General features: G+C 41.4%; 1 protein-coding gene across 6 annotated transcripts in view; it reads right to left on the reverse strand.

The window, feature by feature from the left end:
* The window catches only part of PTPRM (protein tyrosine phosphatase receptor type M), a 745518-nt gene that overhangs the window by 425298 nt on the left and 293994 nt on the right, over window positions 1-26226 (reverse strand). For all 6 annotated transcript variants that reach the window (XM_090039711.1, XM_090039716.1, XM_090039712.1 and 3 more), the window contains exon 6: window positions 10073-10247. In XM_090039711.1, the coding sequence (XP_089895837.1) occupies window positions 10073-10247 (175 nt within the window). The remainder of the gene's footprint in view (window positions 1-10072; window positions 10248-26226) is intronic.

Genomic DNA, 26226 nt, shown 5'->3' on the forward strand with positions numbered 1-26226 from the left:
TAGATGCCCCCACTGAAAACAAAAGTAACACAACCAAAATGAACAGTGGCCCTTTCCTTCTGCTAAGGAAGCTGCATGTAGGTAAAAAATAAAGCCACACCTGTACACACACAACTTACAAATATACACTTATGTACTAACCACAACCACTTATCAGAGAGGGAGTGGCAGGAATATGATTCCACCTTAAATTATAACTCTAACCATGTTCTGAGTAGTTCTAGTGCCTTAATGCTTGCAGCAGAGAAATGAAATTTGGCAAGGGGGTAATCCTGGAGCCAAACAGATGCCATTTGCTATCCTCATGGAAAACAATTCGGATTTAACTGAGTTGTAACACTCAAAAGAGACATTTCTTGTCTGTTAATTACTCACTTGTTCACTGTTGCATGTTTCAAGATTTCAAGGTACCTGACTTCTAAGCAGTGGCTTTTTTTAAAAAAACAGAAAAGGCTGGAATTTTGCCCATATCGAGCAAACAATGTTTTGAGGAAACTCCATATTTGGAGAAGGAGAAAATAAATAATTAAAACAATAGTTTAAAGATGATCAGAAATTAAGAATGTCAGAATATTATAACTTCAGAGGATATTGTTTAGCAGACAGAAAGCAGGTGAGGTGGTAAGAGCTGAACGATATTTTCAAAGGGCCTTGTATTAATACATCTAGATACCACATCCATGTGCAGAATAATATTCATTAGGGGTGTGCAAAACAGGCCACCAAACTGGGCCGAATCTCTGACGAATTTAATCAGGGACCAAAGCTCTGCACAGCCCTAATATTGATCTTTGTTCCTTATTTTTAAAGACAATATTTTCCCCCTAATTTTTTATCGTTGCAGCACCTACCATCTTCTCTGAGTACATCAAGGCTTCATTCCCAATGTGCCATTTTGAAACAGTCTGTCTCTGTTTAGGGTGAAACAGCTAGTAGCCTTCTTTCTCTTGCAAATGATAAAAATGGCAGCTATTTTGAAGGAAGGTAATTATTCTTCATGGACATCTTTCCAAAAGAATAGCATTCATTAACCCTTGTCTAGCGTATGAGGAATAATGAAAAACTCCTAATCACCATAAAGAATTTCAAATATAGCCAATATACCAAATTTCTGATAGTTTTGCCTAAACTAGAAACATGAAAACTTGGCTTTACTACTTTCTTAGATTATTTAGGATGAGATATGACCTGACAAACTAAAATATCTTAAAGGACCAATTTTTTAAATAGCTGAACTCAATTTTAATTAACAGTCGTAAATTCTGAAAAAATGTATTATATGCTCCAAGAGCAAGTGCTATAGATTTGAGGAAGGTATTCCTGCTCTATTTATATAGAAGACTGTGGTTGAATTCCTGCTTTAAGAATATAACTGTACTATCTGAATTTGTACTTCCATAATCTCTAAGCACACATAATCTTAAGTATACAACACAGCAAAAACATGGTGTGACTGTAGCTCAGGTTCAAAAATCCAAGCTATCCTGGGTAACAGCAGTAGTGAAGACTGAGAGGCACCATTTACATAGTTAAAACTTCAATTATGAACTGAGTGAAAAGAAATTCATACTAGATGATATATGAGAAACATTATGTGTTTTTCAAAACGTACAAACACTGGGTTTTACTTTATTTGACCTCCCCTATAAGTCCTAGCAAAGTAATTCAAGAGTAACCCCCAAAATAAGCTAAACTGCACTAATGTAAAATTAATTTAACATCTGCTTAAAACCGCAAAACCCAGAGTATTTCTGCTACTTCATCTCCACTGTTATTGTTACATGTGCTAATTTATGCTGCAACTATACCTTCATTTTACTATACACTCAAACCCACAATAGGGAGTGTTCCCTAATGGACACTGACACTTTCACCTGTTCCCTGCAAATTCAAACACATTTGTCCCAGTCTCCCCAACCTGTTCACCTCTCAGTTCTGCCTCTTCCCAACTCCTAACTCCTTGTCTCAGCCCCATTCTCTTGATCTAATCAAGCTCCATTCCAGCTCCTGGGCTTCTCATTTCACCACCGTGTCTCTTTGCCCAGAAAGTCCAGATCCCTGAAATGGACTACTCATCCCTGTCCGTTTCCAGTCCAGCTTTCTTGCTCAGCCACAGAGAAATCCTTGGTCATTCGCTTTCTCCCACCTTTCTTCCCTGGCCCTTGGTCATCCCCAACACTCACTTTCCTTACAAAAATTTCCTGAAGTAATAGGCAATTAAAAATAAGAATTTATAATGGGGCAACCTTAATAAAAAGTGGTGATACCACATAATAGAAAGGCAGTAGACAGAAAGAAAGACAAAGGGATATGTAGGTAGAGAAAATAAGGGGTTGTCCATTTAGACGAGTGCTCATGTATACCTAAGTTTCTATTATATTAAAAATATTAACACCCTTGACAACCACCCTTTAATATTTTTCTTAAGTCTAGCCATGGCCTCAAAATTATTTTGCCCTCAATTTTAGAATAAATTCTTTGTTCCACAGGTCTAAAATGGTTCAATTCTATTCAAGGTATTAAATCTCCCATTTGAGAAAATGCAGAAATAAGCCACCAACAGCACAGATGGCTGCCCTTCCATGCCCTTACTTAAAAACCTAACAAAACTCCTCCTAACCAGTCTGACACCTGGGTTTACCTTGTTTGAACTCAATAAGCAGTTTGATCTCTGTAATAATCTGATGTCTGCTCAGACAGGCTTGTTCTGTTCTTCTAAATCTAATCTATGTTGGATATGACCACGATTAGAAAAGTTCAACCCATCAACTGTATGGAGAAGTCTAATTTACTTCAACAAATACATTTAATCAATTCTGCCCTACTATTTTCCTTTTGTTCAATGTTTGATTACTTTTATGTCATCTATTAAAAAAAGAACTGCTTTTTTTTTTTTTTTTTTACAGTAAGTGCGTGAGTGTGATCTGACAAGTCCAATTTCACATCTTCCATTGGATAGAGATAAAGTGACATTTCAATCCAATTCTCTGACAAATACAGATGAGGATATTGTGTTGTTTGAACACACAGAATGACAAATCACCATCTCTATTCAGTCTTTCCCATCAGAATAAGCAGTTACATAAATTGAAAAGTTTCACTTTACTATTAATTTAAATGAAGTGGTCAATACTGTATTTCACTTTTATATAACAGGATGTTTAAGAAACTAACAGCAATTTTGAAATAAAACCATTTCATGTGCAATGATCACATAGTGGACCAGGTCACTTCTTTACATACTTGTAAACAATGGGTGCAGTAGATAATGCCACCATCAGTGCTCCCACTGCTGTGTAGTTTCCACTTTGTCACAGACATATGGCATGTGCAGCCATTTTACCATTAGTTTCTGAAACACCCTCATAAAAAGTGCGAGGCATCACAAACAACACTATGAAAATCATTTTTCCTCTCAATCTTTGAAGCCCACACTAATTATTCAATGCCAGGTGTTTTGGGTGTTAAGCTTAGCAATATCACATTTACAATTCTTTGGGATCCTATGACCCCAGCTGACTTCCTGCCCTTTGGCGGGGGGCTGGACTTGATGATCTTCCGAGGTCCCTTCCAGCCCTAATGTCTACGAAATCTATGAAATTTGGGAATAACAGATAGCTCTCTGCTTTTTTCATGGACTCTACTGGCTTTGTAATAGTCAACCTTGCTCAGCTACAGAACCTTGCTCAGTTTAAGGTAACGATGCTAGGAATCTTCCTGCCTAAATTTAAGCATAATCACGGGGGGGTTATGTTTCCTTGGGTTATATCTCTACAGCCTGCTGGAGATGGGAGTCTTTCAACTGACTTCAACAAGTCTTGCTTCTGGCCCCCCAGAACATTTAGCATAGTGCCAGATGCGACACAGAGAGGCTTACTCATGTATGCAAAGTAGAATCCACATGTAATAAATTCCAGTGAGTGAAATTCCATCAATAGTGAATTAGAAAGGAAGAGTTTCAATCCATATTACCATGTAAACTTCATATAGGCCCTACTTATGGAGGAACCTGCATTTGTACTTCCACAAGTTGTATGGCTACACAACAAAGTAAAGACCTTCAGTGGGTTTAGGCTGCTTTATAATTAGTCAAATCAAGGTAGACCAAGAAACACAATTAAGAGAAGCAGAAGCAAAGGAAGGGGTAACAGGTGAGGAAATCTGACAGGCAAAAAAAAATTTAAAATGTACGTGAAAGATCATCTAGACAAGGTAGGTCAGCTCTGGCTCGCACAGAGCTTAGTGGTCTGGTACCAGTTTGATCTAGTCTGACCACAGAAATAATTTTATTCCTGGGACAGAAATAGATGCGTTCCTTGACAACAAGCAGGGCATGTCCAATGGCCATATCAGACAGAATTTAAATTAATGTCAATGATGAAAAGTCTATTAGGCAAATTTCTATACACACTAGCACTATTTAGCAGGCTTTTGAAGTTGGGGCCAGAATTGAGCACAAAAATCTAGGTCCACCTCAAAAAAAATTGCTCTTCAAGACTTTCACTCTGGTTCTTGCTGAACTGCCCATTTGCAGGTCAACTAAGATGCTTGGTTCTTTGAAACCCATGTAGGATGTTCTTTCCCCTGATGGACTGGCCACCTGTTAGTGTCTTAGAATTTATTATATTTTACACTGATGTTTTTTTATTCCAACCATTTTAAAAGATGGTTTTGATGAACAGCTAACTGCTTTTAATCAGTGGTTTGATATGCCTAACCTATATTATCTTATCATTCATCTACTATTTGTATTTCAATATTAAAATTACCATTAAAATAGACTTAAATCTGTTTCCTTAGAGTATTTGATTTTGGCTGGATAGGTTTTTTTCAAGCTTTCATTGGTCCCTAGGGCACCAATGACGATCAACAAAAAGCAAGGTGACTGTAGATCATGCTGTGAAATGCATCCTTGCTTAATTTAGGTAGTTTACATGACAAAAGCAGAGAGTACTTAGAGGAATTATTTTCATTGTTACTATTTTAGTGAAGGCAAAGTTTTTTTAGCATCTCAGATCTGAGACACTCAAGGAAGAATGTCTTGCTCTCAAAAGCTTGTCTAACTTTATTCCAGCTACACAGTTGGTAGAATAAAATGTATCACTCTAAGAAATACTTGCATAATTTCTGGACCATCACAACTACATCATTCATACACAAAGGAAGAGTCACTGGGCATGTCTACACATCTCTGTATGGTGATGTGTCTATGGAGCCATCCTTTAGTACTTCCTTATGGGGGATTACTGCACCATGCGCACAGCATGCAGTTAGATTTCACCACTACAGTGGTGTAGCTGGCAAACATGTGTAGACCATGTGATTGCTATGTCACAACAGTGCACTGTACGGCAACGTAGCAAATCACTTAATTGCTGTAAGGCAATATGTAGATGCACCCACTATTACCCTATTTTCTCCTTTTACCTGCACTCAACAGGTAATAAACATTTTCCACCTTTTACAACCTATTTCAGATGTTAGCTTATTGAGTAATACATATTTTTCCCCCTATTATTTAGGTCAAGCTGTGTCTGCTTCTCCCCAAGACCTGAGGAGTTTTATATCCAAAAAGTTTGTCAAACCTCCCTCCCAACTATCCAACTGATACATTACCAAGAAAAGAAATTTAAAAAACCACCCCAAAAACCCCATTACCCTTGCCTGTTATGTGTTTCATAGTTTATAGGGTCGGAAGGGACCTGAGCAGATCATCAAGTCTGACCTCCTGCCCCCTCAGGAAAGAGTACTGGGGTCAAATGACCCTAGCAAGGTGTTTGTCTAGCCTCCTCTTAAAGACCCCCAGGGTAGGAGCCAGCATGACTTCGCTTGGAAGTTGGTTCCAGATCCTAGCTGCCCTGACAATGAAGTAGTGCCTCCCGATATCTAGTCTGAATCTACCCTCTGCCAGCTTGTGACCATTATTTCTAGTCACTCCTGGTAGTGCTCGGAGAAACAGGGACTCCCCCAATGCCTGATGGTCCCCTCTGACTAGTTTATAACAGGTCACTAGATCCCCCCTCAGCCTTCTCCTGGATGCTGAACAGGTTCAAGTCCCTTAGCCTCACCTCATAGGGCCTGCCCGTTGCCCCCTGATCATGCAAGTGGCCCTCCTCTAGACCCTCTCCATGTTGTCCACATCCCTCCTGAAGTGTGGCACCCAGAATTGGACGCAGTACTCCAACTGTGGCCTGACCAATGTCACATAGAGGAGGAGTATCACCTCCTTGGACCTGTGGATGCATGACAAGGTATGGTTGGCCTTCCTGACTGCATCCCCACACTGCCTGGACCATCACAGGTAGGACAACATTCCAAACCCACTACAACTTTACTTAAGTCACAGATTCAGTAACCAGAATAAAATGTTCACTATATGCTAAACTCAAAGGGTATGCAGTTTTTAAAGCTTATGAACACTGACTCTCCTGTCAGTCCTAGAAATGTAATTCAACAGTAACTCCATGAAAGTCAGCCAAGTTACACCACTGTAAATGAGAAGAGAATTAGGCTCATTGTTTCCACAGAAGTGTGGGGAGTAATTACACCACTATGTCTACCTATACTATTATTAAGCCATCAGTAATTCCCAAGCATACTAAGCACTACAGTACAGGTAAATGTACATTTTTTCTGGTTTATTGATAGTAATGGAACAAAAATAGAAATATCTGAACAGAAATCAATTAATTTTCTCTGAATTCTGCTGCATAATATAGCAGAAAGCAGCTGAACACATTACAAAAAGCATTTTTTAGTATTAGACCATCAATAACAAAGTATATTTACAAATGATCCCTTTATAATGCCTTTTCAGTATAGACTTATAAGGTTTTACAGCACATTATTCAGCATGGGCTTTTTGGTTTAGTAGGATGACCTGGTCTCATTAAAGCAAGGGATCAAGCAACAGTTATTACCATGATTACTCCATCATGCTGCAACTGGCTAGTGGGATTAGGGGCAACTGTCAGGCTACTCAGTGTAAATTTTCTGGAGAATCTGGGTAGATGCAAATGCTAATGATATGCTAAACAATTTCAGCTATAGCAGACCAAAAACAGTGGCAACATATTAAAACATCTCAAATAATGTGGTGTATTAGGAAATACTTTTGGGGAATGTCTATTGACCTCTTCCTAGTCCTTTTAGAACATCTCCGTCTGTTATCACTGCTAGAGTCAATTATATCTTCCTGTACACTCCCTCCTTTCCCTGAGTTTCTACTGAACTATGTTCCCACAGTTTCCTCTTACCTTACTGACTCAACTTTCAAAATTTCCTTTAAGGCTCTATATCTCCACCTACCTCCTCCCTTCGTTGGAATCTCATGCACTTCCATTCATGGCTACCTCCTTGTTTCCCTCTACTACATGCTCTCAAGTGTGGGCTCACTCAAACGCACATGTTCAGATATTTCTTATGATACTGACCTCTTCCCTTAGATTCTTTCCTTTTTTAATCTGTAGAGTCAAATTATCTGTGATTGACTACAAATTTTGTATTAATACTTCTGTGTCAACTGCATTCATGTTGTTATAATGTTGACTCAGTTTATCTCATTATTTTATGCACAGAGATTGAAGGGTTAAGTGCAGGGCTGGCTACATGCAGGAGATGACAAAGTGGAGCTTTAGCATCAACAGAGTCCTGAAGAAGTTTGTTGACATACCCAGGGCAGCCCCTGGGCTCCTGGTCTAAGCGCAGCTTCCCACCCAGTCACTCCAGAGGCTGCTGCCATTAGAGTCTCTGGGCTCCCATTTCCTCCCTTCTCTTGCTTCTGCTGCCTGTCCCTGCCCCAGGGGCAGGAGAGAATGGCATGGTCCATCAAGCTGAAGAAGTCTGCAGCCAGGCAGCTACATAAGGATGAGACCCAGGAACCCTTCTCCTGTTTGTGTTGGGGAAAGACAGGGGATTTCCTTCCTCGCCTCATGTTCCCTGCTGCCCGAATTTCAGGATGCATTCTGACAGGGTAGGGGTATCCCTGCTCATGTGAGTGGGTGGAGTTGGGGGGAGTGGAATTTCTCCTGTGCTTTCTGCTACTGGGTAGAGGGAATAAATCTGGGGTGCAGATCTATTCTATGCTGGGGTAGGTATTTCCTTCTATTCTTTTCAGATAACGTTACACTAACATGGAGCAATATACCCTGGAATGCTAGAACATCATCAGATAGCTTCCATGCAATGTATTCCTTGGTACACATGCAAATTAAAGCTGGGTAGAAACCAACTATAAAGGCAGTACACATTTTCGAGCTCCAACTTCATAGCTGGTTGGACCTTTTTATGGCGTGATTGGTACTCTGTATATGTAGCTGGTCTGTTAACTGCACAAAGAACCAGTTAGTTGTGTAATAGCTGTAACATGTACAGAGCCCTAATTCCATCTCATCTTTTCTCCTAATCTTTTTCTTTATATTCCCTTCATAATCCTTTTTTCATACAAACCCCTGCATCTCCCACAGCTTCTGATCATAGCCATAGAGATCTCTTACCTTTCAAATCTCTCCTTAAAGCATAATTTCTCTATATGGATTTAAGAAACAAGGTGTTTGCTTTGGTCTCCAATGTTGTCCTCTACCCAATTTGTTGTCCCTCTGTTCATACTGTATTTCTTTGAATAAAGGTCTTCAGGTAACCTCTGTATAATTCCAAGTAGGTTTACAGCAGTATACAAAGGTAGGAGGAGGATAACTATACATTCTAGATCAATTAAATAGTAAGTCTCTCTACCTAGCCCAATATATCTGCAATCTGAGCTGTGCAGGCTGTGGATATTCAGAGGAATATTTCCATTATTCCAAAAAGGAACACTTCCACTCAGGGGAAGTGTTAGCCCTCTGCTTAAGGATAAAATTTAAAAGCCCTGAGCAGAAGCTGCAGAGCATTATTTAATTTAATTTTCTTTGTCCTGATAGTGGACAAAGATCCACATCTCTCTTCTTTGTCCCCACCAGGTGCCATGTGGCCCACTGCATTGGATCCCAAAAGAAGAGAAGGAAAAACCCTGCTTAGAATAGTGATGTTGTTTTCTAAAAATTGGTAGTATGGACAAGGAAAATTTCTCTTCCAGAACTTCCAAGTAGGTCCTAACCACCAAATATTGGGTTCGTTAGGGAGAAAGTCTTTATTTCCCTGCCAAAGATGACACCATTAATATTGGAGGAAGATAAAATAAGTCTTCAGCCTGATGGTATCACACCAGGGTGTTGTGATACAATTGGGTGGTATGGAAGGATGTAAAACCTAATATTCCCAGTCAACTAAATATCAATCATATAGGAGTTGACCCAGCTCCATTTCAGCTCCACTTCAGGAAGTACATATTCCCCATAAACAGCCTCTGACCAAGACAAAGACAGGAATAACTGACTTTGGAAAGGGCAAGTTGTGAACAGAAAATATGGCTATGATAGATTATTTGGCTAAAGACCTGTCTGTGGGCTACCTTCCATGCCTGACTGTCAAACAGCTCTCCCAAGATCCAACTTGTCTTTCTTTGAAAATCTTACTAACATATTCACTTAAAAACCCAGTAAAAAATAAGACATAATCAAAGTATATTTAAATACATTTAAAGCAATATAATAATATTTGTACTGTTTTCTGTAACGAACTGAACATTTTATGTGCATTCTGTTTACATTTTAAAAGTTTCCTGATGTTTATAGAACCTCCCATATTCAGAATATATGTATTTAAGTGTTCTCCTTTATCTGTAAATAATTCTCTCTTAAACCACAGTAAATATATTTTTAGAATGCAATCTCCACGAGGGAGATGAGTTGCCAAGAACGTATTTATATCTCTTTTGAAAAAAAACATCTAAGTGCACATTTATGAATATACATTATATATTTAAATAGTATTTTTATTATACAAACAGAAGGTGCATTTAATGCCTCCTCACAAGGGTCTTTCCCATAATCCTTTTGCTAGAGATATACATATAAGAGGTCATTTTATTACACTCCCTTCTGACTTCAGTGGGTGATAGGTGACAATTATTAATTAACTGCATGGTATTATTTTATGTATTAAATATGTACATGCATATTATATTCGAAAGTACCTTTGACTACCAGTTCTGCATAGTTGGATACTCCCACTCCTCCTTCTGTGCAAATCATGCAGCGGTAATTGCCAGCATCCCGTCTTGTGGCATTCACCACATTAAAAGCAGCTACAAATCGACGAATGTTAGACACCTTAATTTCCTTCAAAGGTGCATCTCTTACACTCATTCCCTAGGAAAAAAATAAAAGTACATTTATTGTTTAAATAAAAATTTAGAAAAAATAACTTTATTTCTATTGAGTCTTCAAGTCTAGCTTTGTTTCTTCAAGCTAAAGGGAAAGTGATGGGGGAGGAGGGAAAAGCATAAATCCATACCGTAAAATTTACTGATATTTCCAGTGTTAAGAGTTTTATTCCATCTTACTAAGTAAAAACATTCATCATCAGTGGGCGACTATTCATCTGGAACAGCTGGCAGAGCTCTTCTCAACTCGTTTAACTGATGCACACATTTAAGAGCAATTTGGCATTTATTTGCTTGGTTTAATTTTTATTCAAATATCAAAGGATTTCCATTTTTGTTAAAGGGACAACACAACTAAGTATGACTAACATTTCATGAGCTGGTTAGCCATATTAGTCTGAAGACAGACAGAAGGTAAAGCAGGGGAAAACCTTAGAGACTAACTAGGTCAGACAGACATGAGTTCTTGTGGGCAGCCACCTAACCTGACACTACAAAAAGGACTGGCAGAAAGAGAGGGTGTTTATAAAGATGAGAAAGGGAACTGATTTCAAATTCATAATGCCATTCATTCATTTACTTAGGGATCACCCTACCTGTCCGGTGTAGAGGGCAGAGGGACACTGCAAACAGGTGATGGTATAGATGACATTGGTGGTGAAAGAGGTGAGTGAACCCCAATCCTCCCACTCAGGGGAGGGGGTACTGCTAAGAGAGGTAAAGAGTGGTTTGATAGGATCAACTGAGATGAACAAGACAATTAACACCTTGAGGCACTGGGGTTCATTGAACTCTTCCTCCACCAATGTCACATACATCTGCTGTCCACATTGGACAGATAGGATAATCTCTACATGAATGAACGAATAGATACTGATTCAAAATCAATTAAAAAAAAAACCCCAACAAAAGCCCATGGCAGAACACTTTAACTGTTCTGGTTATTCCACTGATGACCTCGGAGTAGGCGTCTTCAAACAAAAGAATTCTAGAACCAACCTAAATGTGAAATTGCAGAACAAGAAATCTTCCACTGACTGGACTGTGTTAAACATAGTGTCAACACGGATGATAGATTCTTATCTGATTACCTGAACTAGCAGTTAACTCCAGTGTCCCTCAAGGTCTTAACTGCTTTGGTTCATCTCAATTGATCATACCAACTCATTTTTTCTCTTAGCAGCGTCTCTTTCCCCTGTCCCTTTCTCTTCTCTATAAACCATCTCTTTCTGCCAGTTCTCTTTTAACATGTGATGAAGTAGGTTGCTGCCTAAAAAAGCTCACATCTTTCTGAACTAGGAAGTCTCTAAGGTGCCACCTTGTCTTTCTTCTGCCATAAGTAGATTTCAGGACTGATTGTGGAAAAAACTACATTTATTATACTTGTAATAAACCAGCAGGGAATCTTCAAGAACCTTTAGTGACTGGGAATTTTTCAGCACAAGATTACTGTTGTTGGAAAAAGTGAATTCATCAACATCTAGAAGTGATAATAAAAAAGTATCTGTTTTGAGAAAAATGTAGCATTGTCAAGAAATCTCTCTCTCACCGCTGAAAAATTCAGAAGAAACTCTGAGGACAGGCTTGCAGAGTTTCAAGCTCCCAAAGCCATTTTTTTCTGCATATAGGTATATATAATTTAAATAGTATTCGTTCACATTTTTGTTACATTCTTCTGCCCTTATTTTAGAAGGCAGGGTAAGGCCCTGTTTACTTATTTTAGAAGGAAGAGGCATGCCCTGCTTAACTGGTACAAACTGTCCAAAAGAGCTGGTTGATTCTGTTGGTTTTTCTATGCTAGGAATTTTTAGTTTGTACTGCAGAATTTAAGACATATTAAGAAAATGCTGATCTCAGTTTGTTAATTTAGTTGTCAACATATTGAAAGTAAGTTCAAAATGCTGTTTATAGCCACAGAAAGCCACAAATAATGGACACATTAAATTGGATTTTGTACATAATTCACAAAACCAAAGTCAATGTTAATCACACAATTCATGCCAAAGTAGTAGGATATTAAACAGTAAATAACGCTTTTTGTTATTTAATAAGTACAGTAATGTATAGTCACTTCCCTTTCAAACATAAATTTTTGTAATAGCCTGCTTATTTAATAAATGATACTTTGTAAAATCCCTGAAGCAGAAAACAGTGCTGAATCAGAAAACAGTCTCCACAAGAGGAGAGTGGGGGTATCTTGTGGCTGCCTACAACTTTATCAGGGGCCACCAGCAGGGACTCGGGGAAAGTCTATTCACTAGGGCCCCCCTTGGAGTCACCAGGAACAATGGCCACAAGCTGAGGGATGATAGGTTTAGATTAGATATTAGGAAGAACTACTTCACTGCAAGGGTGGCCAGAGCCTGCAATAGGCTTCCCAGAGAGGTGGTGCTCTCACCTTCCCTGGAAATCTTCAAGAGGAGACTGGATAGGCACCTGGCTGGGGTCTTATGACCCCTGCCACCCCCAGTGCTCCTTCCTGCCCATGGCAAGGGGTCAGACTAGATGATTTGTCTAGGTCCCTTCCAAATCACTGATTCTATGAGTCTATGAACTTTGTTCAAAGTCCCTTTTTTTGAGCATACTTGACCCCCTTTCTACTTGCTTTCTCTACTAGAAAGAGATTAATCAGTTACAGTAAAAAGATGTTGAAAATTTCTTACTAAACCACCATTTTAGTCCCTTGGTCAATCACAGTTGTGATGTCATTCTAGCAGAGAGACAAAGCATCTAGCTGATCTGACCAATTAAGATTTATGAAAATTAATAGCTTTTGAGAGCAATACCCATGTCATTTTTAAAACAGGAGCCACTTAGGCCTCACTATTAAATTTACTTAGCAACCATATCTCCCACTGATATGGAATTCTATTTAAACACAGCATCTATATATTACTTATATAAATATTACACACACTCACACAAACTTTCTAACTAAAAAGCAAATATGAAAATGTAACTTCGTTACAAAACAGAGGCAACTAAAAGATCACATCTTGTGAATGGCATGTGGTTCTTAAATTGTAGAGTAACAATGGAAGTAAAACAGGTAGTATAGTCAGGGTATACTTAAACTACAGAGTGCCAGGTAGCATACCTGAGTTTGTTTCAGTAATGAAAGTAGTCTGTCTATAGCAGCATGAAGCTCAGTATGGGATAGTTTACCCATCTGAGAATCAGGGTAAATTAGACCACATGGACCTCAGTAGGGTTGTGCGAAGCTTTGGTAGCTGATTCAATCTGGCAGAGATTTGGCCCGATTCGGCAGCAGAATCTCCGAATAGGAATCAAATCAGGAAACCCTTTAATCTTTTTTAATTGAATCGGAACCCTTCAGATAGATTTGGAGAGATTTGATGATTCGGACATAGATAGAGTTTTTTCTACATATCTCAAGGTACCAGGTGGCTTATGAATGCTGAGATGATAGGGTGGATGGTTTATCCCACAGGAGCATGCAGGGGTCCCCAATGCGCTTGGTGGTGGACCCGGAAGTGGACCAGAAGCATTTCTGGTCCACCGTGGAGTATGCAGGGGACACCCCACCTCCGGCTCAGAGATTAGTGCCTCCTGGGTCTGGGGATGTGCCCAGGGTCCCTCCAGGGCTGATCATCAAGCTGGCAGGCTTTGGGGGGCGGGGTCCCCTGTGCACTTGGCGGTGGACCTGGAAGTAGATTGGAAATACTTTGGCTCTCCTGTGAGATGCTCCATCCGCCCCACCATCTCAGCATTCATGAGCCACGCCTGGTACCTCAATGTATGTAGGAAAAACATTTAAAGCTGTGTCTATGGCCAAATCGCTGATTCTCTGAATCAGCATCGAATCTTCAGATTTGGCTGAATCAAATCAGGACAGTGATCCGAATCAATGAATCCAATCACTATCTCCTGATTCAGGCTGAATCCAAATCAAATACAGCTGGTTTCCCGCACCCCTAGAGCTCAGTACATCCCTACTCTTCTGCCTGCAATACCCAAATTGTCTGGTTCAAACACTAGCTCAGGTATGTCTAAGCTATGCTGCAGTCTTCAGGGTACACGTACACTTAAAGTTCCAGTCCATCTTGAATTTAAAAATATTGTGTCTGTTTCCAAAAGAACTGCAACACTATTAAAACATATGTAAAATTAGTTCTAGCCAACACAGGCACATTCTACACACTCATTAATGCTTTCTTAATAAAGTACTAATTAAATGCACAGTACCTAGAATTACCATGCAGTAGTGCCGGCACACAGTTATTTAGTGACGCTTACTGCACTTTAGGCTAATAACACTGAGCAGTAGGCTATTAGCACATTTTTTGCCATGACACACTACTGAGCAGTAAGCATCTCATGTAGACACACGCACAGTGCAGTTTCTCCATGACATAACAATATGATCAATTTGACCTGCAGGAGAAACAGTAAAGACAGGGCAACTCTAATCTTGCAGGAAAACAACAGATTATATTTACTCCCTGACCTGTAGATACCAGGAGTAGAAAAGAAATAGAAAGTTTTGTGACAGTGCAGAAGAGAGGGAAGAGGTCATAAGAAACTCTCAACCTCTCTCCTTTCCCCCTCCTAACGGAACAAGACACAGTCATACTTCCTGTGTGGTGGAGCTCCTCCTAATCTACCTGACAGTGCACTGGAACAGTGAGAGTCAGTGATATGACTTTGACCTGTATTTGCACATATCAATCTGGGGAGGTGGCTAGGCACACAAGAGAAGGCTAGGGCAGTGGTGTTCAACCTTTTTCCTTGGCAGCCAGGATGGGCAGTGCCCAGTTCAGCCAGGGGCCACATGTGACCATTGGCCCTGATCCTGCAGCTGAAGCAGGTGCAGTGGGGCCCCATCCAGCCATGTGGAGGCTGCAGGGGGGATTTTGGCCTGATCCAGCCTCATGGGGGAAAGGGCATGGCCCAGCCCCCATCCAGCCCTGCAGGGAGAAGGGGTTGTGGCCCAGCCCTAATCCAACCTTGTAGGGAGAAGGGAGCAAGGCCTGCCTCCATTCAACCGAACAAGTGTGAAAGGAGCGTGTCCTAGTCCCAAGTCCAAGCCAGTGGTGTGGAGAGAAGGGGGTGTGGCCTGGTTCAGATCTGGCTGTGGAGAATGGGGAAATCTGGCAGTCGGAAACAGTGGCCATTGCTCCCCCACCACCAAATTTCCCAACATATGGGGAGCCTCACTGGCCAGATGCAAAGGCTCTACAGGAAGCACTTGGCCCGTGGGCTGCACATTAAGCACCTCCGGGCTAGACCATGTAAAGGAATGGTACATATTAAATAGGATCTGGTGAAGGGTTTGTACCTATAGACCCAAAAGACATTCTTTGATTTCTCTCTACGGTGATGAAGCTCAGCCTAGAAGTTTAAACACAATATACTGGTGGCCATCCACAAAGGACATTGTTCCAAGATGAGTACCAAAGAGTACATTTTTCACCTCTTCTTTCCATGCACATGTGGAACAAGAAACTGGAACAATCTATCCATTATGAGACATTATATGATCCTTTAAACCCCCTATCAATTTACTCATACATGTCACTATGCCTAATTTCAAATAACCTGAAATAGGAAACATGGTGCATCAAGCATGGGAAGCTCCAGCCTTACAGTACATACCAGTGATCTATGTAACAGCAGTACCGACTGCAATTATAAATACTGTCTTTTCTTCCATACAACAATGTAATACGCACCTTGTTTTGAAAAAGGAAAAAAGACTTTTCCATGTAGTAAGCAACTGAGTAGCAGCAGCTAGGGAGCTGAGCCTACTTCCTGTGGACCATTGCAAATTTTACTTTTGGTTTTGTCACATAAAAGGCAGAACCGGATCTTATTGTATTTTTCACATCTAATGCACACTCAGATTTCCAGTGGATGTTTTCTGGGGGAAAGTTACATTTGTATGTGAGAAAATAAGGTACATAATATCCTATTTTTTTGTTACATAGACAAATGTGCATGAGCTCAAATAGCATTCAGCTTGGCTCTAGAGATGATCTTGCACATTTTCAGCTCCTCCAGGAATTCCAACTTAAAATCTAGCAAACAGGTTATTACTTATTTGCCCCCCAGTCACAGAATGAATTCCTTTAGTGCAATCTTTACAACAAACAGTCAAAAAAACTACCAAATATTATTAAAATATTAATAACTATTAATCTTAACTGACAATTTAAAACCATTTTTTCTAATTAAAGGGGTCTAGAGCTGATTTACCCATTTAGTCAGATTGGCAAATCTAAAATGGTCAGAAAAGAACCCATTAAGATTAATTTTTGCAGTAGCTCTCAAAACAAACATGTCTACAAAATGAACAGATTTTATTTTTTTGCCTTCTTGAAAAATCATTTTTAAAGAAAACGTAGTGTCAGGGTATGGTACCAGACTGGTAGCTCAAGGAACAGCATTCCTGTTTTCCACACAAAAATACAGTTCAGAAAGAGAAAACTTTTCCTCCCCTCCCCTCAGCTTTGACCCAGCAGGGTCCATAGCTGATGTAGAAAGGACCAGTAATGAATGAAAGCATAAAATAAATTAAATAGGAGTGGGGGGCTGGCAGCACCTCACCAAAAATATCCAGCCTTCTTAGGTTACAAGGAATTTGAGACAAGTGGTTAGCTATGTTAGCCTAAAGTCAGGCAAAAGGCAGAGTACACTTTTACAATGAATCTGGTCATAATCCAAGGCATGAGGTGATGCAAAATAGATAAAAAAATAAGATTCTAATGGATGCAGAAGATCTCTTTTCAAACAGCTGTCCAGAGAGTGTTTAAAAAATAGCAACCAGAAAGTGGATCAGTGACAAGGTTTTAACTAGTGAGTCACTTACTAGAACAAAGTTTTCTCTTAAACCAATTAGCCAGCATATGTTAATATTTGTGGCAGTGGGGGAAAAACCCTAACTTTATATATACACAGAGGTTGAAAACCCAAATTACTTACTCCAACATGAATTCGTAAAGGCAATTTGAAGTATTTTAAACTGCTGAGAGTGTTTCATTTTGGGCAAGCTAAAATAAGAAGAAATAGGCTGATGGTTATTTAAATAAGACTTACAGTCTCCTTTATGGAATGAGCTAACTAATTCTTTTAAATGAGCAGCAATTTACCAGCAAAGAGATATATATTAAACCTTTGAGAAATACATTTAGCAAAAAGCGAAGCAGTAATTTAAGGAGACTGAAATTCTAGGATGTTAGCTTTAGCACTTTAACTAAATTAATCAGTTTCAAGGCATTTTTGAACTCTTCTGCCAGTGCAGGCTTAAAAGGGAACCTAGGTCAGTCATCCTTCCTGTTCACACAGGTGGATTAAGCAAATTTTCATTTATTTAATAAAAGAAAGTCTGTGTTATCCTCCATTCAAATATGCACATTTATAAAATGATTATTAGTCATACCACTGGGATCACTAATAATATCATGAGTGCCAGAAGTAATTTGGTTTAAAACATGTATATAATCTAAATCAAACAGTAATTTCATACCTCAACAAAATTGCCCGGTAGAGTTCATATTATCATACTAATAATTAACATAGTTGGACCTATGTCTGAATTTCTAGAACTGCCTTCATACCCAAAGCAACTATTCTTCAAAATAGATTAGAAGAAGCAGAGGTTCTGTGATTATCCTACATATCCTGTGGACCATTGCAAATTTTACTTTTGGTTTTATCACATAAAAGGCAGAACCCGATCAAAACCCCTTGGAAATAAGAATAGCTCAGCAATATAAGAAACATGAACAATTAGGAAATATTGTGCTAAAGGCATGCTTTTGGCTTTTTGGTAAAAAAAACAAAAAACACAAATGTAGCAGCAGCCCTATATGATTCTAGCAGACAGAGTACATACCTTATTACCATTTCTGATGTTGAAAAAACAAGTCTACTTATAAATCTATTCGGCTAATCAAATAAAATTCATAAGCAGACAACCGCAGATGTCAGAGCAGGCTTTTTTTAGATATAAAATACTTTAAGTTTCACCTACCTACTTATTAAAAATTATGAGAGCTGGGATTACTGCCTTGTAAGAAAGCAATCATGAAATATAAATGATTTAAGCATTTTCCACTTAGGAGCTCTACGTACAACTATTTCCTGAAAGGGTTTGGGCAACAATGTTCTCTTCCATTTGCCTGCCTCTTCCATCCACATACATCATTCTAGTTCACAACTTCTTCACATAGAAAGCGTTAACCATGAACGACTCGTGCCCCCGGCAGCTGGGGGGGGCATGGCAGCAGCAGGAGCCTGGTGGTGGGAGCTCGGTGGCAGTAAGTGGGGTGCTCCCGCAAATACCGCTGGTGCTGGCGGCGGTGAGGGCGGAGGGTGGCGAGTGCTGACCAATGGTTGTAGAGGCAGAACTGCCACGCTCAGGGGGTGCATGTGCACCTGCGTGCACCCCATATGCATCGCCCCTGGTGTTAACCTTGTGGAAAGAGACGAGCAATGGGCTAAGGCCACTCCAACCATTTACTGCATTGTAACACACTGGAGTCACCTCTGCCAATCTCACATGTTTCAAAAGCCATGAGGGTAGCAGGCCCAACAAAACAGTGCTATTGGCGGGGAAGTGAGACAAAAGGGGGTAGTACAAGAGTGATAAGATAAATAAAAAATATGGAACATGCTGCTAACAAACACTTTGAGAGACAACCCACTTCACTGCCTCCAGTAACTGTTTTTTAAAAGACTGCTGTCCAAATACACTTTACTGTAGCAGGTACCTGTATACCTGAAACAATTCAGGCTGCAGATTTTTTCCCTAACAATACCTGAACAGTACTCATGCACTTTGTCCCTTCTTATGCACTGTACTCAGGACAAAGAACAGTGCTTACTGCATTGGGGAGCGGGGTGGTGAAGGAGCACAGAGGGACGTGCCTTTGAGCAGGAAGGGAAGATTTTCACATGGCTTTGGGACTTTAAAAAGTCCCCAGAGGATCCCATGGAGTTGTGAAACTTAAAGAAGGGTGCAGCCATGCCTCTGTGCCCCCTCTAGATCCACCCCTGGTTGAAGTTTTATGTGGTGCAGACCAGAGGAAACCTGGAGGACTCATCAAAGTCCAAGTAAAAAAGGGAAGCAGCAAAAATAAGAGAAGTGCTGAAAGAGTCTGGTGAGGAGTGAGAGGAAAAGCAAGGGCAACACTAGACCCCTGCCAAACCAGATGGGACAACTGACAACCAACACCCAGGAAAAAGCCAACTTGATAAATGGGTACTTTCCATCGGTCTTTCACCAGTGCCATGGGACGCCCCTGCCCATTACAGGACAGGGAGGCCCAGGTGTGGGAGATTCCTTACCCTCCATCAATGCTGACCTTGTGAAGGAACACCTTAAGAGGCTGGATAATACCTTCAAGTCAGCCAGCCCTTACAGCTTACACCCCGAGGGTACTCAAGGAGCTGGTGAGCATCATAGTTCAGCCCCTGGCATGGATCTTTGAGAACTCCTGGCACTCTGGTGAAGTGGCCAAAGACTGGAAGAAGGCCAATGTGGTGCCTATCTTCAAGAAAGGGAGAAAAGTGGATCTGGCAAACTACAGGCCCACCAGCCTGACCTCTATCCTGGGGAAGGTCTTAGAAAAGATTATCAAAGAGGCCATTCTTAACAGACTGGCTGATGGTAACCTCCTGAGGGATAGCCAGCACAGGTTTGTTGTGGGTAGGTCTTGCTTGACTAATCTCATTTCATGACCAGGTGACCTGTCACCTGGACAAGGGAGAAGAGATTGATGTCATATATCTTGACTTCAAAAAAGCCTTTGATCTAGCATCCTATGACCACCTCTTAGCAAAATTGGCTAACTGCCGCCTCGACCTCACCATGATCCGCTGGCTGGGGAATTGGGTCCGCGGTAGGATCCAGAGGGTGATGGTCAATGGGAGCCAATTACTGTGGTGCGCTGTAACCAGTGGGGTCCCTCAAGTCTCTGTCCTTGGGCCCATACTGTTCAACAACTTCATTAATGATGTGGACATTGGAATCAGAAGCGGACTAGCCAAGTTCGCTGATGACACCAAACTCTGAGGTAAAGCCACCTGCGGAGAGGAGGATGATCCAGGCTGACCTTGACAGGCTCAGGAAATGGTGTTTAACAGCGAAAAATGCAAGGTTCTCCACCTTGGGAAGAAAAACCTGCAGCATGCTTATAGGCTTGGCAGTGCTACGTTGGCTAGCACTACAGACAAAAGGGACTTGGGGGTCATGATTGATCACAAGATGAACATGAGCCTTCAATGTGATGCTGCAGCTAGTAAAGTGAGCAAAACGTTGGCTTGGATCCATAGATGCTTCCCAAGAAAATCCCAGGACATCATTCTCCCATTGTACTCGGCCTTGGTGAGGCCGCAGCTGGAGTACTGCATCCAGTTTTGGGCTCCACAATTCAAAAAGGATGTGGAGAAGCTTGAGAGAGTCCAGAGAAGAGATACGCACATGGTCAGAGGTCAAGAAAACAGACCTTATGAAGACAGATCAAGAGCCATGGGACTCTTCAGCCTGGAAAAGCGCAGGCTCAGTGGTGATCTGGTGGCCACCTATAAGTTTATCGGGGTGCAACATCTATTCACCAAAGTGCCCCAAGGGATAACAAGGCCGAACAGTCACAAACTCCTCCATGACCATTTCAGGCTGCACATAAAGAAGAACTTCTGTACTGTCCAAGCCCCCAAGTTTTGGAATAGACTGCCACCAGAGGTGGTTCAAGCAGCTACTTTGAAAGCCTTTAAGAGACATTTGGATGTTTATCTTGCTGGGATCCTATGATCCCTGCTGACTTCCTGCCCCTGGGGTTGGGGGCTGGACTCGATGATTTTCTGAGGTCCCTTCCAGCCCGAATGTCTATGAGTCTCTCTCAGCCTGGGCAGGGGGAGCAGCTGTCACTGAGTTGCAGCTGCTGGAGATGGCCCCACCACCACAGCCCAGGCCAGCTCTGCTTAGCCCACTGCCCGATCAGCCGTCACCCATGCACGCTGGGCCAGGCTCCTCTCACTGACAGGGCTCAGCTTCCCCATCACTGAGTTATAGCTGCTGTGGAGGGCTCCACCCCCATGGGCCAGCCCAGCCACGCAGCTGCCTTGACCAGGGCTGAGTAAGGCTGGCCCAGGCTGTGGGGGCAGGGCCATCTCTAGTGGCTCCAGCTCAGTGACAGCCACTTCTGTGCCCAAGCTGGGCAGCAGTACAGAGCCCCCTCCCCAACCCACAGTGGTTGGTGGATGGGGGGCTGCTCTGTCCCAGCTGCGTTCCCCTGGTGGGGGGGAGTTAACCCCCTCCCTTCCCCCTTAGTGTTAATGGGGCTACAGTCCTTGCCAGTGGGACAGGGAAGGGGGGGGGAAATAAACTTCCTCCTGGGCACCCTGACAATGGCTGCTGCCCTTCCCCCTCCCCTTGCTGCTCCAGCAGTGGGGGCTGGGTCATGGCCAGACATTATCCTGGCATGGCTCCGTTAAGGGAAAGGGGGCAGCAGGGAGGGCGTTAATTCCTCCCTCTGTTCCTTCTTCTTCTGGGTCTGCAAAGCCCAGGCTGCCCTCTCTGTGTCCACCGCTCGCCTTCAGACAGGACAGGCAGACCATGGCTGTGGAGGGAGGGGAGAAGGGGAAGGGAAGGAGGGAAGAATTAACCTCCTCCCTGCCATGCTGGGAGTGTCTGGCCACATCCCTGCCCCTGCTTGGGCTACAGAACAGAAGGGTGGGGCCAGCCCTGCTCTCTGAAGCAGACAGCACAGCCCAGCCCAGGGCTCCAGAGCATGCTGGGATGCTGAAGGTATCTGGTTTAACTTAAACGGAGAAGGGGTCTGGGAGTGAAATTCCATAAGCCTATTTGACCCAAATTAGGTAAGTTACTACATTCAACTAGGTTTACTTAAACCAGTTTCGGCCATTTTAAAACTAGTTGATGTGCACCGCACTTCTGTTCTGTTACAGGTTTAAATCAGTTTCTGATCATTTAAACTAGTGTATGTGTAACTTCTGTCCCTAGTCTAGGGGCAGGAGGGTGAGAAAAGGCAGGGTGCATACGCAAAAAAAGTCTCTGAGCTCAAGTGCTTGAGATGCACACACAACTCTAGTGCGAGCTTGAATAGAGATGATCCCTTAAAGGACAGCAGAATGTTTGGATTGGAAGGAGCAAGCTACTAGCTGCTTCCATCCCTATGGCTGTGGGAAGTTGGACATCTGACTAGTTTCCAACAAGCCCCAGCGAGGAAGTTAATCTCATAAAATATCAGAAATTCAAAAATATAGATACTTACAGTGATAATAAAGATTTTTTTAAAAAGTAAGCAAAGAGATTGAATAGCTTTGATGAACATGTTTCAGGTTGAATTATAGAAACAGACCTGTTAACAAAATTTACTCTCATCTCTTTCTTTTTATCTTCCCTCTGGGCTCAATTTAATTCTTATTTCAATCCTCCGTCTCAATTAATTTAATCAGCCCTTGGACTTTAAAAAGGAAGACATTTAACCTCAGGTAGGGTACCACACTTACCAAAAGTAGTTTTTACATTTTAAATATTGTATTTGAACTAAAGGTTGCTATTTCTTTCTCCCAAAGGGTCACGAGTATAGTGCAGAAAGTTTATTGAATTTATTTAATCAATTGCCTAACTTGTTTCTGTCCCTAAGTGATTCTACTCTGAACTAGTCACAATGTTCTATATCAAGACAGTCTTCAGGGTCCAAACAATGGGCATACCTAATAAGCTGTTGAAAAGCAAACTGAATTAACAGGTCCCCAGTGGCACAGGTGAACTATTTCATTGTTTTAGATTTGTCAATCACAGTTTACTGGATTTGATAACACTCTACAATAAATGCAAGATTGCAACATCACATTGAGTTGCCCAAGTTGAAGAAGAGGGAAGAACAGAAAAGAAAATCATCTTTTAGTAATCACATTTACACATTCAGACAAGAATATATAAATGGCTAGTTTGCTAAACTCTTCAGGGAAATAAACAGAGCACTCTAAAATCAATCTCTGCCTCTCTCTCTTCCTATCTCCCTCTACTTAAGTCACTACAAACATCATGTGCCTAAAATCAACTAATTTTCAGCAACCAAAGTTAAAAGAAGTATTGTTCATACAGGAATGCTTAATATGCATGCATAAAAGTGAGTAACTTATGAATATAAAGAAGTACATAGGCAGACAAGGTTCTTTGCGTGAATCTGATATCTTTTATTAGACCAACTTAAATAGTTGAAAACAATTATTAAGCAAGCTTTCGGGTTCAAAAACCCTTTGTCAGGCTAAGGAAGTTTCAGGAGTTGGTATGTGCTCTTCCTGGATGGAATGAAAAGTAAAGAAGCCAGAGGCTGGGCTGGTATGTATACAAGGCAGGTAGTCAGTGAAAATGTAGATTGAGGAGTCAATGGGTGAGAGACTGGCAGGTGGGGGGAAGAGAGAGAACGGCAATGAAAAGTGGAGAGATACCTAGGGAGTCAGATTCCAACTATTTAAGTTGGTCTAATAAAAGATATCAGATTCACGCAAAGAACCTTGCCTGCCTATGTCCTTAGACCAACACGGCTAGAACCTACACCACTGTAACAAGGTAGTACATAGGCACTTATGAGTATTCAATACAGAGAGTGTACCCACACAGCAGAAGTGAACCTTACAGAGGTAACTTAAGTTTATTGCGAACATGTTACCTCAAATAATAGTCTATCCAGTACAAGGCAATGCCACAGAGTGATACTTGAGTTAGCTCTGTACTCACTAGCTCCTAAATCTAAAGCAGTAAAGCCATATTATCATGACAATGTACCTTAGCTAAAATATGCTGCTGCTCAGCAGAGCTGATTAGCTTGGATAGACATTGCTAACAGAAGTATACTATTTCTGGTTCTGGAAATACCGAAATAGCTTGGATATCTCTGACCAGTGCTGCCTTGCACCAAATAAGCTATAAATAGACATTGTCACAAGAAACAGATCAGCAGCACCAGTATGCATTTGCTTCATTGGGCAAAACAAACATCACTTGTTATCCCACAGGGTCAAACCCCTACTGCTCCTGGGGCCCAATCCTGAAGCCATTAGTTAGGGCATAACTATGCAAGTATGGAAAGCCAGGACAAGTGCTGCAAAGGCTTCAGGCAGCTAATCCTGAGTGGGAAATTTTTAGAGTATGCAGGATTGAAGCCCCAGGAGCACCTGCCCAGGGCAGTTGGAGCCATAGGCAGCTTCAAATTGCCCTAAAATGTACAGGCATCTACTGCAAAATAGTGACAACAAAGGTATACCACCTTTCGTCACAGTCACAAATTTGTTCATTGCTGGGTGACAAAAGGGCATAGGCACCTGTTTGCTTTTATTTTGTGCCACCATAAAAATGTGTATGGCACTACAAAGACCAAGTCTGTTTGTAGCCAGGGATATACCCAACACCCGAGTCTTTATTTGACTCAGGAGTTTAAGATAAGGGAGGAAAGCAAAGAACTTTCCATATACCTTAACTGGGAACACAGACATGCAGAGAGGAAGCTTATATATAGTAATGCCTTCCTACTGCAAAATGTAACCAAAGTTCCATAGCAGCCTGGTTAAAGAAACAAAATAATGAATCTCTCAGGAGACACTTCCACCTGTATTTATAAGCCAGGTGAGCTAATAGATCACCTTCCTCAACAAGCTAGTAGGATCAACATCTGCTAACAATGCAAAGTGCTTCAAAGTAAACACTACCAAACTGCTTCTATCTGTCTTAAGGTGTTTTTGTTCATAATGCCTTCCATGTAAAAAAAAATCAATAGCAACATCTAAGTCCCCAATGGGTTTCATGGTGTTCCCAGCATTTCTCTCTTTTTAAAGGAAAAATATGCTCTTTGTAGTAGTTGCAGATATCTTCAAGGTTCAGTCATGGCTTCTTAAACATTGAATAATTATTCCATCTTTCAAAGAACTTAGCAGATGTGCTTCTCTGGACAAAGCATGAAATACATTATATTAGCAGTGGGTACAGTGATTTTTAGGTAGCTTTTATTACTCAGGAGGGGCTTGGGTCTTTTTCCTAGGCTGTAGCTATAGTATTTTCTGGACTGTGCAATCTCCAGTAAGAATGCTGGGTCCAAATCTGGTACTGAGTGATAGGGTAACACATGGTGGTCAAGGGTGGAATTTTGTTTCTCAGTTAGTCCTGTATGTATTCACTTGATCTTATCAGTGCATTATGCTGACATTGCACTGATCGATGCTTGGGTCAGGTGCTCCAGCAATACAGCCTGGGTGGAGTTGCCAGGTCACTGTGTGAAACAGCTCTACTGGCTGCAATCCCACTATGTGATTTTTGAGAAACAGAAGGCTCATTTTCACCTTCTTTACTGGTGTAACTGAATAAAGAGCTATCTGTGCTTCTCGCAGGTGGATTGGGAATAGTTTTTGTACCACTGGCATTCTGGTTTTCTTTTTATGCACATCATTGGCTGCAGTCTGCCTGTAAACCATAGACATCTTCTCCACTTGTGTGTAGAGGGTATTTTTTCACTGGTCATCAATGGTAGTTGATACTGGGGCTTAGTACAGTCAGAAACCTCAAGGCTGAATTTGAATCAATCTTTGCAGGTTAGTCTAAGCTGTAGAGATTAAACTGAGAAACAACAGGACACACATTTACTTTTGATTCAGGAAATGCAGCCACATGCCTGCAGTGGCTCAGGCCAGAAACCAGGGGGGCATGACAGCATAGCTCTCTGGCATGTAGCCAGCACTGGCTGTGTGTTTGCTTCCTTCTTCCTGCTACACCTGTGGTCTCTGGGTTTTACATTGCAAAATCAAAGTAGCAGGACTCTGTAGGGTTGCTCATCACTTCCTTTTCCTGTTTTCAGGTGCCTCTGGGATTTAAAGTCCACAGTCGCAGCCAGCACTAAGTTTCAGTAAGTTTAGCAGAGCAGGGCAGATCTGTACTCAGGTGAAGGGGGGTTTAACCCCCATCCACTGGCTCCAGACACCAG

Source organism: Crocodylus siamensis, chromosome 3 (genome assembly GCF_052110815.1).
Source record: "Crocodylus siamensis isolate JL-2025a chromosome 3, ASM5211081v1, whole genome shotgun sequence".
Classification (NCBI taxonomy): domain Eukaryota; kingdom Metazoa; phylum Chordata; order Crocodylia; family Crocodylidae; genus Crocodylus; species Crocodylus siamensis.